This window comes from Eulemur rufifrons, chromosome 24 (genome assembly GCF_041146395.1).
Source record: "Eulemur rufifrons isolate Redbay chromosome 24, OSU_ERuf_1, whole genome shotgun sequence".
NCBI classification, from domain to species: domain Eukaryota; kingdom Metazoa; phylum Chordata; class Mammalia; order Primates; family Lemuridae; genus Eulemur; species Eulemur rufifrons.
Window position 1 is genome coordinate 3,063,868 of NC_091006.1, and position 13,154 is coordinate 3,077,021.

General features: G+C 42.4%; 1 protein-coding gene and 1 pseudogene across 1 annotated transcript in view; one reads left to right on the forward strand and one right to left on the reverse strand.

Annotated features, from left to right (window-relative positions):
* CEP89 (centrosomal protein 89) overlaps positions 1–13,154 on the reverse strand; it is a 53,571-nt gene that overhangs the window by 36,747 nt on the left and 3,670 nt on the right. Inside the window, exons 3-4 of the mRNA XM_069457217.1 lie at positions 10,478–10,636; positions 8,022–8,208 (exon numbers count right to left, since the gene is read on the reverse strand). Coding sequence (XP_069313318.1) covers positions 8,022–8,208; positions 10,478–10,636 — 346 coding nt within the window. The remainder of the gene's footprint in view (positions 1–8,021; positions 8,209–10,477; positions 10,637–13,154) is intronic.
* LOC138374873 (ras-related protein Rab-23 pseudogene) lies at positions 2,487–3,224 on the forward strand (annotated as a pseudogene).

Genomic DNA, 13,154 nt, shown 5'->3' on the forward strand with positions numbered 1-13,154 from the left:
TTTACTTTTTTTTTAAGTTAAAATGTACCCCGACAGGCGCTATCATCTTCAGAGCAGGTATCACTCAGTGACTAAATAAGCAGTTTTTTATGCGCCACACACCCACTTTTTAAAAGACATATATTTCAATCATATTATACATTTAGGAATATTTGGTAAGTTTCAAAAAAAAAAAGCCTTATGTTTAAGAACATTCTTGAAAGGCACAAAGACTATAAACAAATTTTAATTCTAAACAGGGGAGATTGGTCACCTGGTCTGAATCCTGCCTCTCTCAGGTAAGGCAGGGACCTTGGGCAAAGTGGGCTGGGTGACCTTGGGCAAGTCATTTGAAACATCCCCAGGGCTGTGAAGCAAATGAGATGGCTCATGTGAACTGCCTAGCTTTCCCCTTGCTTCCCCATCCAAAAAAAGAGAGACAAAACCAAAAACTAGTAAACCGAAATCCCTTTCCAGCTTAAGGGACCTTTCATTCATGACATCTGCTCTTGGCCAGGACAATGGGCACGTTACGATGCAACCTTTCAATGGCTGTCGGTTACTAAAGCTCAAACTCTAGTTGCCGGGTTACATAGGGAAGGGCTTTACTATTGACTGGGATGTACAGAAACACACAAGCTAGCACACTACGCTGCTGGTGGGAAGGTGAAACAGAACAACTGCTTTTAGGACAATTTGGCAGCGCCTAGTGTCATCCACCACATACAGGTACACGCATCAGACATGTGCAAGGAAACCACCTCTGAGTGTACATCGACAGGCAAGAGGATAAATCAACATGGAAGGGTCTCAGAACTGCAATGCTGAGTGAAACAGCAAAGAGGAGGAATAATCAGTAAGGTTTAAATTGATAGAATTTAAAAATACAGTACTACAGGTGTTTACTCACACGTATTTATAGTAAAAGAATAAAAACACAGACTTCTAGAATGCACTCCACACCCGAGAGAAGACAGCTTCCCAGGGAGGGAGTGGGGTTGGGAGACAGAAGATTTCAACTCTAACAATTCTTCACCCCCACCCCCAGTTTAAAAGAGTTTATTCAAGTGAAAAGCTGAGAATGACCATTCAGATAACACAGACTCCAAAGGAACGGGGTCAGTGCTCCAAAGTTAAGAGTTATGGTCTTGCTTATATAGGCTGAAAACAAATTTAGTAGGATCATAACATTGTCTATATAAGGCTGGTTTATGAGTTACAATAATCTAATCAGTTACAGTTTGTTTTCTGTTCCATTTTCTATTTTTTTTTTTTTTTTGGCCAGTCAAATTTAGCAGTGGGGGGTTATATACCAACTTTAGGGACACTAATGTTAGTAAGTTCTGATAACCCACTACCATCGGACCAGCCTGTTTCCTCTATTTAAAAAGAAATCTAAAGGAAAAAAAGGTCAGTATTTGTTCATTCTGGAGAATGGAAACACAAATGTACTGTATTATTTTCTACTTTTCAAATTTTAAAATAAAACAAATTTTCATATTGTACGTGGGTCCTAGAGGCAGACTTGCCTAAAATAAATAAATAAATAAAATATCTGTCCTTCAAGCAACAAAGGAGACGGTCTAGGCCACTATGACCTCTTTCTCCTACAGGAGCGCGGTAGCACACTCCAGGCTAGGCCGGTGGAGGGGCGCAACTCCACGGGGAGGTCAGTCCGCGAGCAGCAGCCCGCAAGCCCGGCGGGGAGCAGGGGGCCGCACCCCAGCCCTCAAGGGCCAGGGCCCTGCCCAGCACCGCCTTCGGGCTCTGGGCAGCGCCTGCCTGCTCCAGGCGTCCTCGCCACAGAGAAACCTCATTCTGCATGTGAAAGTCTTGTATGCTAAGAAAGTGACGGCCAGTTCATGAAATACTCACATAACGATTCCTCAAAATAAGCTCCGTAAATTTACTTTTCCAGACAGGGTCTTGCTCCGCGGTGGCACCATCACAGCCCACTGCAACCTCCAACTCCCAGGCTCAAGTCATCCTCCTGCCTCGGCCTCCAAGTAGCCGGGACCACTGGCGTGCACCACCATCCCCGGCCCCTAAGACCATTTAAAATGTGTTTTCCCACATAGAAGATAATCAACATAAACATAGCCAACATAGCTGTACCTGCGCGCTGCAAGTCTGTCCGTAGACACGATGAGTAGCACGTTTTAATGGTGGAAAAACGAGAAAGGAAAAAGCGATTACGGCACTACCTCTGGCCGTTAAAGAAGTGGCACGATGCGGTTTCCAAACCCTGGGAGCACCGTTTAGAAATCAGGACAGGAGCGCGGCGGGTCCGCGAGGGGGGTCGAGTCCCCTGCGCCCCGCCACCACCACCGCCGCCACCGCCACCGCCACCGCCACCGCCCCGCTCGGCCCGAGCCCTGACCTCCAGTAAAGGTCGTTAAAAATCACGATTCTTAAGAGCGAAAGAGGGCACGAGCCGGGCGGCCCGTCGGGGAGCTGCCCTCGGAGGGGCGGCGGGTCGGGGCAGGCGGGGACAACTCGAGACGGGGATGGAGATCCAAGTGCCCGGAGTTAGCGCGGGTCCCATAACCAGAGAGAGGCTGCAAGAAGATACGGAAGTGGCCATCAAGACGGGGTCGTAGAGAACGGAGCGGTGGGAAAATCAAGCATGCTTCGGCGATACTGCAAAGGCATTTTTACGAAAGACTACAAGAAAACTACCGGAGTCGATTTTTTGGAGCAACAAATCCAAGTTAACAACGAAGACGTCAGACTGATGTTATGGGACAGCGCAGGTCGGGAGAAATTCGACTCGGTCACAAAGGCCAACTACCGAGGAGCCCAGGCTTGTGTGCCCGAGTTTCCACCACAGACAGGGGGTCTTTTGAAGCGATCTCCCGTTGGAGAGGGAAAGTGGGAGCTGAAGGGGGAGATACACCCACTGTATTGGTGCAAAACAAGAGCCATCTCGTAGATGATTCTTGTATAAAGAACGAGGAAGCTGAGGCCCTGGCAAAGAGGTCGAAGTTAAGATTCTACAGAGTATCAGCGAAAGAAGATCTAAATGTGCAGGAAGTTTTTAAATATTTGGCCAAAAATTGTCTTCAAAAACTCAACACATAGCTGAGGATCCAGAACTAATGCATCCGAGTGGTAAAAAAATTGGTGGCAGTCACTTGGCTCACAATTCAACTACCGTTACTGGTAAAGACATCATCAGTCTCAGACCCAACAGACAAAGAACCAAGAAAAACAGAAATCCTTTCAGCAGCTGTAGCATACCCTAAAACGTTTTAGGGAGGGAAAAAATTGAATCATATTACGCAATTCAGTAAGAAACCCATCCAGCTGTCACAGTATGTTACAAGTTTCTTTTTAAAGCAGACTTTGCACCTAATGGCTCTCTGAAAGCTGACAGCCTTAAATATGATTTTGCAACGCTTTTCAGAATGTAGAGTGAGACCTCTAGTGGAAAAAATTACTGCCCTATGAACTGACTTAAATGTTTTAATATTAGACAAAACTTCTATTTTAGAGGGAAGGCTGTAAAAGTATCAAAACCTGGTTTTGCTGAATTTTAAATGCTGGAAAACATATGGAAATGTCTAAATATATTGGTACAGATTCTAATATTATGGATCAAGGAAAGAGAGCAAGCATCCTTTTTCTGAAATTGGCCATTTAGCTCTTCTGGAAAATACTATTGAATCTGAATACTTACAAAAAATAATACTGAAAGTTAAACACTAAATCTTGCCAGACTGCATTAGTGTGTTTTGGCAAGGTTATGTGAGCATTATCTGTATAATATAGAATGTAGAGGTATGTGTGTAGGATATCTGGTACTGCAGTAAACTCAAAGTATATACAGTATTTAAGGAAATGTAGATTCTAATAAATTCATTTGCAAAACCATTTATACATTATGTATATGTTTTTATTTTCAAATGAGAAATTCCAGGCCAAGTGTTGCGGCTCACATCTATAATCTCAGCATTTTGGGAAGCCCAGGTGGGAGGATCACTTGAGGCCAGGAGTTCAAGACCAGCCTGGGCAACATAGCAAGAGCTTCTCTCTACAAATAAATTTAAAAATCAGCCCGATGCGGTGGCATGCACCTCTAGTCCTAGCTACATAGGAGGCTGAGGCAGGAAGATTGCTTGAGCCCAGGAGCTTCAGGTTGCAGTGAGCTACGATAATGTCACTGCACTCCTGCCTGGGTGACAGAGGGAGACCCTCTTAAAAAAAAAAAAAAAAAAAAAAAAAAATTCCAGACATATTTTGCAAAAATTAGCTAGGATTTAAAAAGTACTTTGTACCAAAAATATCACACCTAACGTTTATAGTGCTTTACTTTCAGAATTTATATTGCTTATAATTTCTTTTAAAGTAGTTTTCCTTTCTGACAGCGTAAAGAGTAGAAACGTTTTCACGCTAGAGCAGCTCCTAGGTGAGACTTACTGTAAAGTCTTTTGCATACGGCCGCCTGTAAGCACGGTGAGCTCTTGCTGTCATAAGGTCAGCCGAAGTCCCCGAGAAGGTACGCAGCACCTCTGCGGTCATTCAGGGGGTTCTGTGAAGTGTGGTAGTGCATCTAGCACCTTCTGATGCTAACTGAGAACTCAGCTTTGAATTTATAAGATTATGCTAACCATTTTGGATTAGTCCTAATCCAAGTTATTGATCTTATAATACCCTGCAGCTCTAAAGCATCCTTTTGTTTACACATTTTTGTATGGTATTTTAAGATTAGCATTTAAAAATTTCTATAAACTTCTGTTTGTATAGCATTTCTCGAGAGCTCTGTCAGCACCACATATAAAATAATTTATATTAAGAAGTGATTTAATATGTAATGTGTCAGAGCATAAATTTTGTGACTAGGGACAATAGCTTTCCAACTAAGATAGTTGCATGAACTCCATTAAAACTGATTATCATTCACCAATGACTTTGTTTTCAACCTATAAATAGCTGCTTCCAATGTACCTGGTTTTTATAGGATTTCAAAATATGTAAAAATCGGCCAGGCGCGGTAGCTCACGCCTGTGATCCCAGCACTCTGGGAGGCCGAGACGGGTGGATCGCTCGAGGTCAGGAGTTCGAGACCAGCATGAGCAAGAGCGAGACCCTGTCTCTACTAAAAATAGGAAGAAATTATCGGGCCAACTAAAACATTATTATTTAGAAAAAATTAGTCGGGCATGGTGGCGCATGCCTGTAGTCCCAGCTACTCGGGAGGCTGAGGCAGGAGGATCACTTAAGCCCAGGAGTTTGAGGTTGCTGTTAGCTAGGCTGACGCCACGGCACTCTAGCCCGGGCAACAGAGTGAAACTCTGTCTCAAAAAAAAAAAAAAAAAAAACCCACAACAAACAAAATATGTAAAAATAACTTTTCTTGGAAACTATATCATGAAGTCATTTTTAATTATTTGTTCCTGCCCAGATTAATGTAGAGAACATAATAGAATTTCCTGGGGAATGTCCCTGTGAAGTCGTCAAGAATAAATGTTCACTTTTCATAATACTGAAATCATCTGGCACTATTTCAAAGTAATACAAAATGTTTATTTTTATGTCACCAGTTGTCACCATATCCATTGCTGGTAGTGGGATAGGTGTTGGGGAAAAACTCAGTTCCCAACAGTGGATATCTGCTAGTGATTAATCTTTTCTATTTTCTTAATATATAATCCCTTTAATTTTTTGCAGAAAAAATGTTTTTGTGACAATTAGTCTTATGGTCTTTATCAGCAGAAAAATCACTATATAATGTGTTGTAGTTATATTAATTAAATATATGTAGGTAAAAGTATATTACTTGTCTATATAAAAAATGTAATCTCTGATGATGTTGCAGTTCCCCTAATATTTGTTATTTTATGTAGTTTTATCCTTTTTATAAAATAAGAACTAAAGAGATCTATTACACCTTTGAAATTTTAATTTGCATTGCTGTATTTTAAATCTAAACATGATTAGTCCTTTTAAACAATTCAGGAGGCCTAAATAGCCACAAATGATGTTAAAGCCTTCAAAATTGACATTAATTTTTCTCTGAGATCCTTAATTCTTTTAAATAAGTTTATTACTAATATCTAATGAAACCACGTATATTAAAGAAAAACTTGCCCAAGATTCCAGGTTATCGTGCATTTGTGCTCTAATCTACATTTTTACCCTACAGCTAACTTTTAGCACACAGAAACACAGCTGTGGAATAACTGCCGTATTTCAGAGTCCTCTGGTTTCATTTTTCCCTTCTCAGTCTCTCCCTAAGAATTAAATAGTCTACACAATAGACCATATAAGGCAATATAGTTAAATATAATAAAACCAGGTTAAATGGTTTCCTTTCCATCTGCCCAAAGTTGATAGCACCCATGTACTTCTCAAAATAAAATAGAGCTAACACTACCAAAAAGAAGATGAATGACTTCCCTCATTGTGGAGTGAAGTTGGATGGTTGTTTCAGAACTTAGCGACGCAGTGCTTGGAAAGAGCGCTCAGTACCACGTACTGCACTGTATGTGCGACTTCAGGGATTGGGACCTTTCCTACAGATCAGCTGGCCTTAGGACCTAATATGTCATACTCCTCTAATGTAAGATCCTATTAATTGTTAGCATCCTTTTCAAACCCTTTGAAATAGTTTCTGGTAACCTGCAGAAATGTTCCTGTTAACGTATCAGTCATGTACCTATTTCTCTGAAAACAAAGTGAGCTGATGGGGTGAAAGCTTGTTCCACATGGCACCTATGTAATGAATAGGAAGATGTATTCAATTTTAACTACTGGTTATAAATATCATGTTCTATTGTCACGCTTTAGGTTTTCACCTATACAACATGTAAATCTATCACACAAGTGAATTTATTTGCTAATAGAGAATATTTGAAACCACAGTGGACTCTGAAGTACCCAATCATGTGGCACCACGCTCAGCTCATTTTTCTTTTTTGTAGAGATGGGTTCTCACTGTGTTGTTCAGACTGATCTTGAACTCCTAACCTCAAGCAATCCTCCCACCTCGGCCTCCCAAAGTATGAGGATTAAAGGCGTGAGCCACCGTGCCTGGCCTGTAATAATCTTTATTAGGTAGTGTTACACCTTTTCTTCTCTCTTGAAATATCTATAGTAAGATGTTGATAATTGGTCTTTTAAAATTAAAACTTTGAGCTGTGCTGAGGCAGGAGGATCGCTTGAGCCGGGAGTTTGACGTTGCAGTGAGCCATGATGATGCCACCGGCACTCTAGCCTGGGCAACAGAGTGAGACCTTGTCTCAAAAAATAAAAAAATTTTAAAAAATGAAAACTTTAGATATTAAAAGGAAAACCGAACCCCTTTTATATTTTTGTTTTTAATAAATGATACTTTCGTAAATTTGCATGGAAAATCACTTGTATTATTGCTATCAGGTTGCAGTTATACTCTCGATCCTAATTTAAAATACACTGATAAAAATTTCATGAAAGATGAAATCTCATAATCAAAAAATAAATGTATGTTTCAAAGCTTGAAACAAAATCAAGATCAGTAGAGCAGCTGGCAGTGGAGGAATGCAGCTTCCTGAACCCCTCTGTGCCTCGGTGCCCTGGCGTGTGATGGGACAAAATGAACCTCTGGCAGAGCTAGTGGAGGCCACTAAGGTAAACGCACACATGGTAAGCACAGAACGGCAGCTGCTGTAGAGACACATGCTGATCTTCCCCGTCAGGCACGAGTTTGAAGAAAGGGTGCAGTGTGTGGACTGGTGCTGGAAAAGTGATAGGAAAATTAGCGTTCAGGGTCAAAGAAAAGAGCAGAGTTATAAAGCTTCAGATGGAAATCTACATCAAGAATGGGAAGATGTTTATCTTTGTCTTTGAAGGTCTTGCCTTTGCAAGATAAAGGAAAGAGGTTTAAATTTTAGGCTAACCGGATAGAAATGAGGCTGGACACAATGGAAATGCTTAAGCCCCAAAGCAAAAGCTATCACATGCAGAACAGAGAAAAGAGATCCTTACAAATGCACTCTACACAATTCACTGAAAGTTAACATCAAGGTGAATGTCAAGAAGACACTTTGAAATAGGAAAAACACCTGATTTCTGTGTGGCACGGCATACACGTCATCACTGCGACCTCCCTCTTCTTTCTGGGCACTGACATCCCCCAAATGCTCGCAGCTGGATGACAGCTGAGATTCAACGTCCTCTTCTTCCCCATAGCCCAGTGTTTCAAAGGATGGCAGAGAAGTTCTTCTTCCCACTTCACTCTGCCCATTTAGTCTGCATTAGAACATTAAAGAGTAAAACAAAAAGCATTTAACACTTGGCATTGAGGCACACACATGTATTAAATGCACTGCCTCCAAGCCCCCCACCATAAATGCGTAATACGTTACAAAACACGTAGAAGCTAAAAGACTAAATCATCTACTATCTCGTCTCTTTGGGCACTCAGAATTTCTTTCTAGTTTTTTTTTCTGTTTTTGTAGTTAATACTGCATATATATACAACTTGTCTTGTTGTTAGTAATCTTTTTTTTTTGAAACAAGATCCCACTCTGTCACCCACACTAGAGTGCACTGGCATTATCATAGCTCACTGCAGCCTCAAATTCCTGGGCCCAAGCAATCCTCTTGTCTTACCCTCCCGAGTAGCTGGTATTACAGGTGCACACCACTGCATCTGGCTAATTTTTAAATTTTTTATAGAGACAAGGTCTCACTGTGTTGGCCAGGTCTCAAACTCCTGGCCTCAAGTGATCCTCCTGCCTCAGCCTCCCAAAGTGTTAGGATTACAAGCATGAGCCACTGTGCCCTGTGATTCCTACCTTTTAAAATGTTGATTATAAAAACTTATTAGGCTGGGCATGGTGGTTCACACCTATAATCCAAACACTTTGGGAGGCTGAGGCAGGAGGGATTGCTTGAGCCCGGGAGTTTGAGACTGCAGTGAGCTATGATGATGCCACTGCACTCTAGCCTGAGTGACTGAATGGGACCTCATCTCAAAAAAAAGAAAGGGGGAGGAGGAAGAGGAAGAAGAGAAAGGAAGGAAGAAAGAAATAGGTAGGAATCAAGTAGATCTTGTAATGAACATCTACATGCAGAAAACCTCTTCTATATTTAGGATTAATCCTATAAAACGTACCACGATACGTTGTATTAATTAAGTCAGACGGTATGAACATTTTGTGTCCATGTGCATACTGCACAAAACCATTTCACAAATCATTTCTCCAACCTGCAACTGCATTGGTAATAATTTTCTAAATCTTGCCAAAACAATTTAATTCCCACCATTTAAATTTGCAGTTCTTACTGAGACTGAATATTCTTCTATGATTTATGTTCGAGTCATAATTCCTCTATTGACTTCTACGTTTTAAAATATGATGGGGCTACTCCAGCCCACCCCTGGGCTAGCATTCCTCCTTCCATATTTCCTCAGACAGTCTTAGGAACTTATACTTTCCAGTGAATTTTAGAATCACTTCCTCATCTTTAGGCCAAAGTATAATTCTTACCAGAAGAGAAACAGGCCACACTATAACATCTCAAAATGGAGGCAATATTTAAATGTAAAAACCAAAAATAAAAGCGCATCCTAGAAGGAATTAAGTTAAGTATTCACATAATGCTTTTGTAGGAAGGTCTTTCTAAATTTGACAATGACAGAAACCGTAAAGGAAAAAATTGATAGACTTTACTACAACAAAAATACAGAATATTTGGTATATCAAAATAACAAAAACAAAATTGAATACACATGACAATTAGAAAGGCAAATTTGATGGGTCCCCACCCCGACCCCACAAGTCCTTAAAGCCGTCAGTGTCTTTTCGCCACTCCTAAGGGAGACACAACCCTGGGAACAGGATGCCATGGGCAGCCCAGCTTGGCCCTGCCCACTCCTCCAGCCCCATCTCGCACCACCCTCCAGCTAACTCGAGTCCTAGGTACAAACATCTTCCTTCCATTGCTTGCATCTGTCGTGCTCCCTCTTCTCAGTCTGGAAAGCTCATCCCAGCCCCAGTGACCATCCCCCAACCCTCCAGCTGTTCCCAGTTGATTCCTGCGGGGCCCTAAGCTCCCCTCAACTCTCTCTTCCTGAGGATGGACGTTTCCCAAGCCCCTAGTCCTGTGTCAGCTCAAACCCAGGTCAAGCAAGAAAGGAAAGGTTATACAGGTGCCAAAGAAGGTAAAATTAGTATGAATGTTCAGAGAGACACGTGAGGAGGGATGAGGGACAGACAACTGTCACTGTTCAGGCTGTGGCAGAGAATCCGACTAAGGGCTGAGAGCAACGCTTAAGTCCTTGGCTCTGTGCTGCCAGGAAAATGACCAATGCTTTTATAAGTCGTAATTTAACAAGATGCACTCCGGAGGAAATTCTCACCCAAGAGCAATAATGTCCCTGGACGGTGTCCCTCTGACGCTGGTGACGAAAACCTGGCGACTAAGACTCTAGTCATAACTATACGCACGTGCACACGCGTGTAGAGACCAGGCTGCCACCCGAGAGAAGCACGACCAGCAATACGGTCCCTACCGAAGTCTCAGCTCCGAGGAGGTGGCATAGGGCTCGATGAAGCTGTCCTTTTCAACGCAGGTCGTGTCACTCTCAGACCGCGATCGCTGGCGAGGCTGAGGAATGGCAACGGTCCGCCCAGTTAATGTCGTTGCCAGAATGGCCGCAGCCAGAGCAGATCTACAGAAAAACATGCCGTTGAGACAGTGGGACGTGAACACTCAAGTTGAAGGCTGAACAGGATATGTGAACTGATCAAGGTTCACCTTCTCTGCTCTATAGTGTTTACTGAGTATCTACTGACCACACGCCCATAGTCCGCCACGTGCCATCAGATAAGCTCATCGAGTCTCACATCAACTGTGTGACCAGATATTCGTGTCATCCCACTTTCCAGAGACATTTGATACCTTGCAAAGATTTCCTAGCCTAGAGGAGGTGGAACCAGATCTCAAATCCAGGCAGCCAAACGCCAAAGCCTATACTGAAGTAGTTTTCTTATTAAAATAAAAGATCAGAATGGGGAAAAAAAGGAGATATAAAAAGATACAAAAGATTTAAAAGGACATTTTTAAAACACTTGAAAATTATTCAAAAATATAGGGACGAGAGAGTAACAGATTTACCCTGCTGCCTGAAAAAAGAAAAATAAAACAATGGAATTAGAATTGCCCCAGCTCACGGCCTGGAGGGATTTCCAGGTCACAGCAGAGGGAGTGGGAACCGCAGTGGAGACAAGTGGACTCCCCGAGTTGCGGAGACGGAGCTGAGAGCCCGGGGACACCAAGACAGAACTAGCAGGACAGAGGACCAGACAGGTGTGATCTTCACAGAGAGAACCCCAGAGGTCTGCAGAAGGTCCCCCTGAGCGTTCAGCAAGATACTCTTCAGCACTCGCTTGTGAAGAAATTATCCAAAATTGGAGGAAGAACCATCCAAAAGGGTTACAGGAACAGTGCCAGGTGCTTACACATGGCTGGGGACAATGGTTGCTCCCACAGGACAGACAGGAAACACTTATCATTCACAGGACATTGGGTACGGCACTCAGAAAGGTCTGGCCTTAGTAGTGGGGAATAATTAACCCCAGTTGGCCATTGCTCTAGAACCCAATAAATCATAAACGCAAGACTCGAAAGATCAAAATCTCTCCAAGAAACTGCATCCCAGAACAACGGTCAAGAAGATTTATAAGAATACAAAACTATCCAGTACTCAACAAGGTAAAATTTACAACAGTGTCTTGTACTCAAAGATAATCAGGCCTGCAAAGAGACAGAAAAACATGACCTATAATGATGACAATAATCAGTCAATTGAAACTTTTTAAATTTTTTTGAGACAGTCTCGCTCTGTCGCCCTGGGTAGAGTGCAATGGTGTCATCATAGCTCACCACAACCTTAAACTCCTGGGCTCAAGTGATCCTCCTGCCTCAGCCTCCCCAGTAGCTGGGACTACCCGCCCCGCCATGATGCCTGGCTAATTTTTCTATTTTTAGTAGAGACAGGGTCTCGTTCTGCTTAGGCTGGTCTTGAACTCCTGAGCTCAAGCAATCCTCCTGCCTCAGCTTCCCAAAGTGCTAGGATTACAGGCAAAAGCCACCATGCCCAGCCTGAATGTTACTTTTCAGAAATAAAAAAATCTGGAAATATGATAAATTTGCCAAAGTTGTTTACAATCCAGGAAGGTATTTTTGTAAAGCACAGGAGACTACAGGGAGAGATTGTCTAATACTTTCACAGTTTGCTTGCCATGAAATAACACATTTCAGATATTTTTCTGCTTTATGATGGAATGTAAAGCTAACCCTCCAGCTACTAGTGGTGCTATACAAACATTTAAGTGCTAACGACACAACGTAAGAGTTGTTTGCTCAAACTCCTTAGAGCTAGACAAAGCCACACGGGCATCACAGCAATGCCACCACACAGTAGCCAGCCTTGTGTACCCAAAATAGAGATGACACAGGACCTCTCTCACGGGGTCCTCAAGAGGAGGAAATGAAGGAATGCTTCTTAAGCATTTACCAGAGTACTTGGTGCAAAGGAAACATTAATAAATGGCTAATCTTTTTTTTTCTTTTTTTTGTAGAGACAGGATCTCACTATGTTGCTCAGGCTAATCTCGAACTCCTGGCTTCAAGTGATCCTCCCACCTCGGCCTCCCTAAATGCTAGGATTACAGGTGTGAGCCATTGCTTCTGGCCAATAAATGCGTATTCTTGTTATCAAGATTATACTGAAGGCCGGGCACGGTGGCTCACGCCTATAATCCTAGCACTCTGGGAGGCCGAGGTGGGAGGATCGTTTGAGCTCCGGAGTTCGAGACCAGCCTGAGCAAGAGCAAGACCCTGTCTCTACTAAAAAAATAGAAAGAAATTATCTGGACAACTAAAAGTATATAGAAAAAATTAGCCTGGCATGGTGGCGCATACCTGTAGTCCCAGCTACTCGGGAGGCTGAGGCAGGAGGATCGCTTGAGCCCAGGAGTTTAAGGTTGCTGTGAGCTAGGCTGATGCCACTGCACTCTAGCCAGGGTGACAGAGTGAGACTCTGTCTCAAAAAAAAAAAAAAACAAAGACTGTGCTGAAGGGGAAAAAAAACACTAAAATATTACTACTACCAAAGAACATTAAAAAGAAGGTACCACCCTTAAATGAAATTACTTCTCATTCACTGTTAATAACCAAGTCAATGT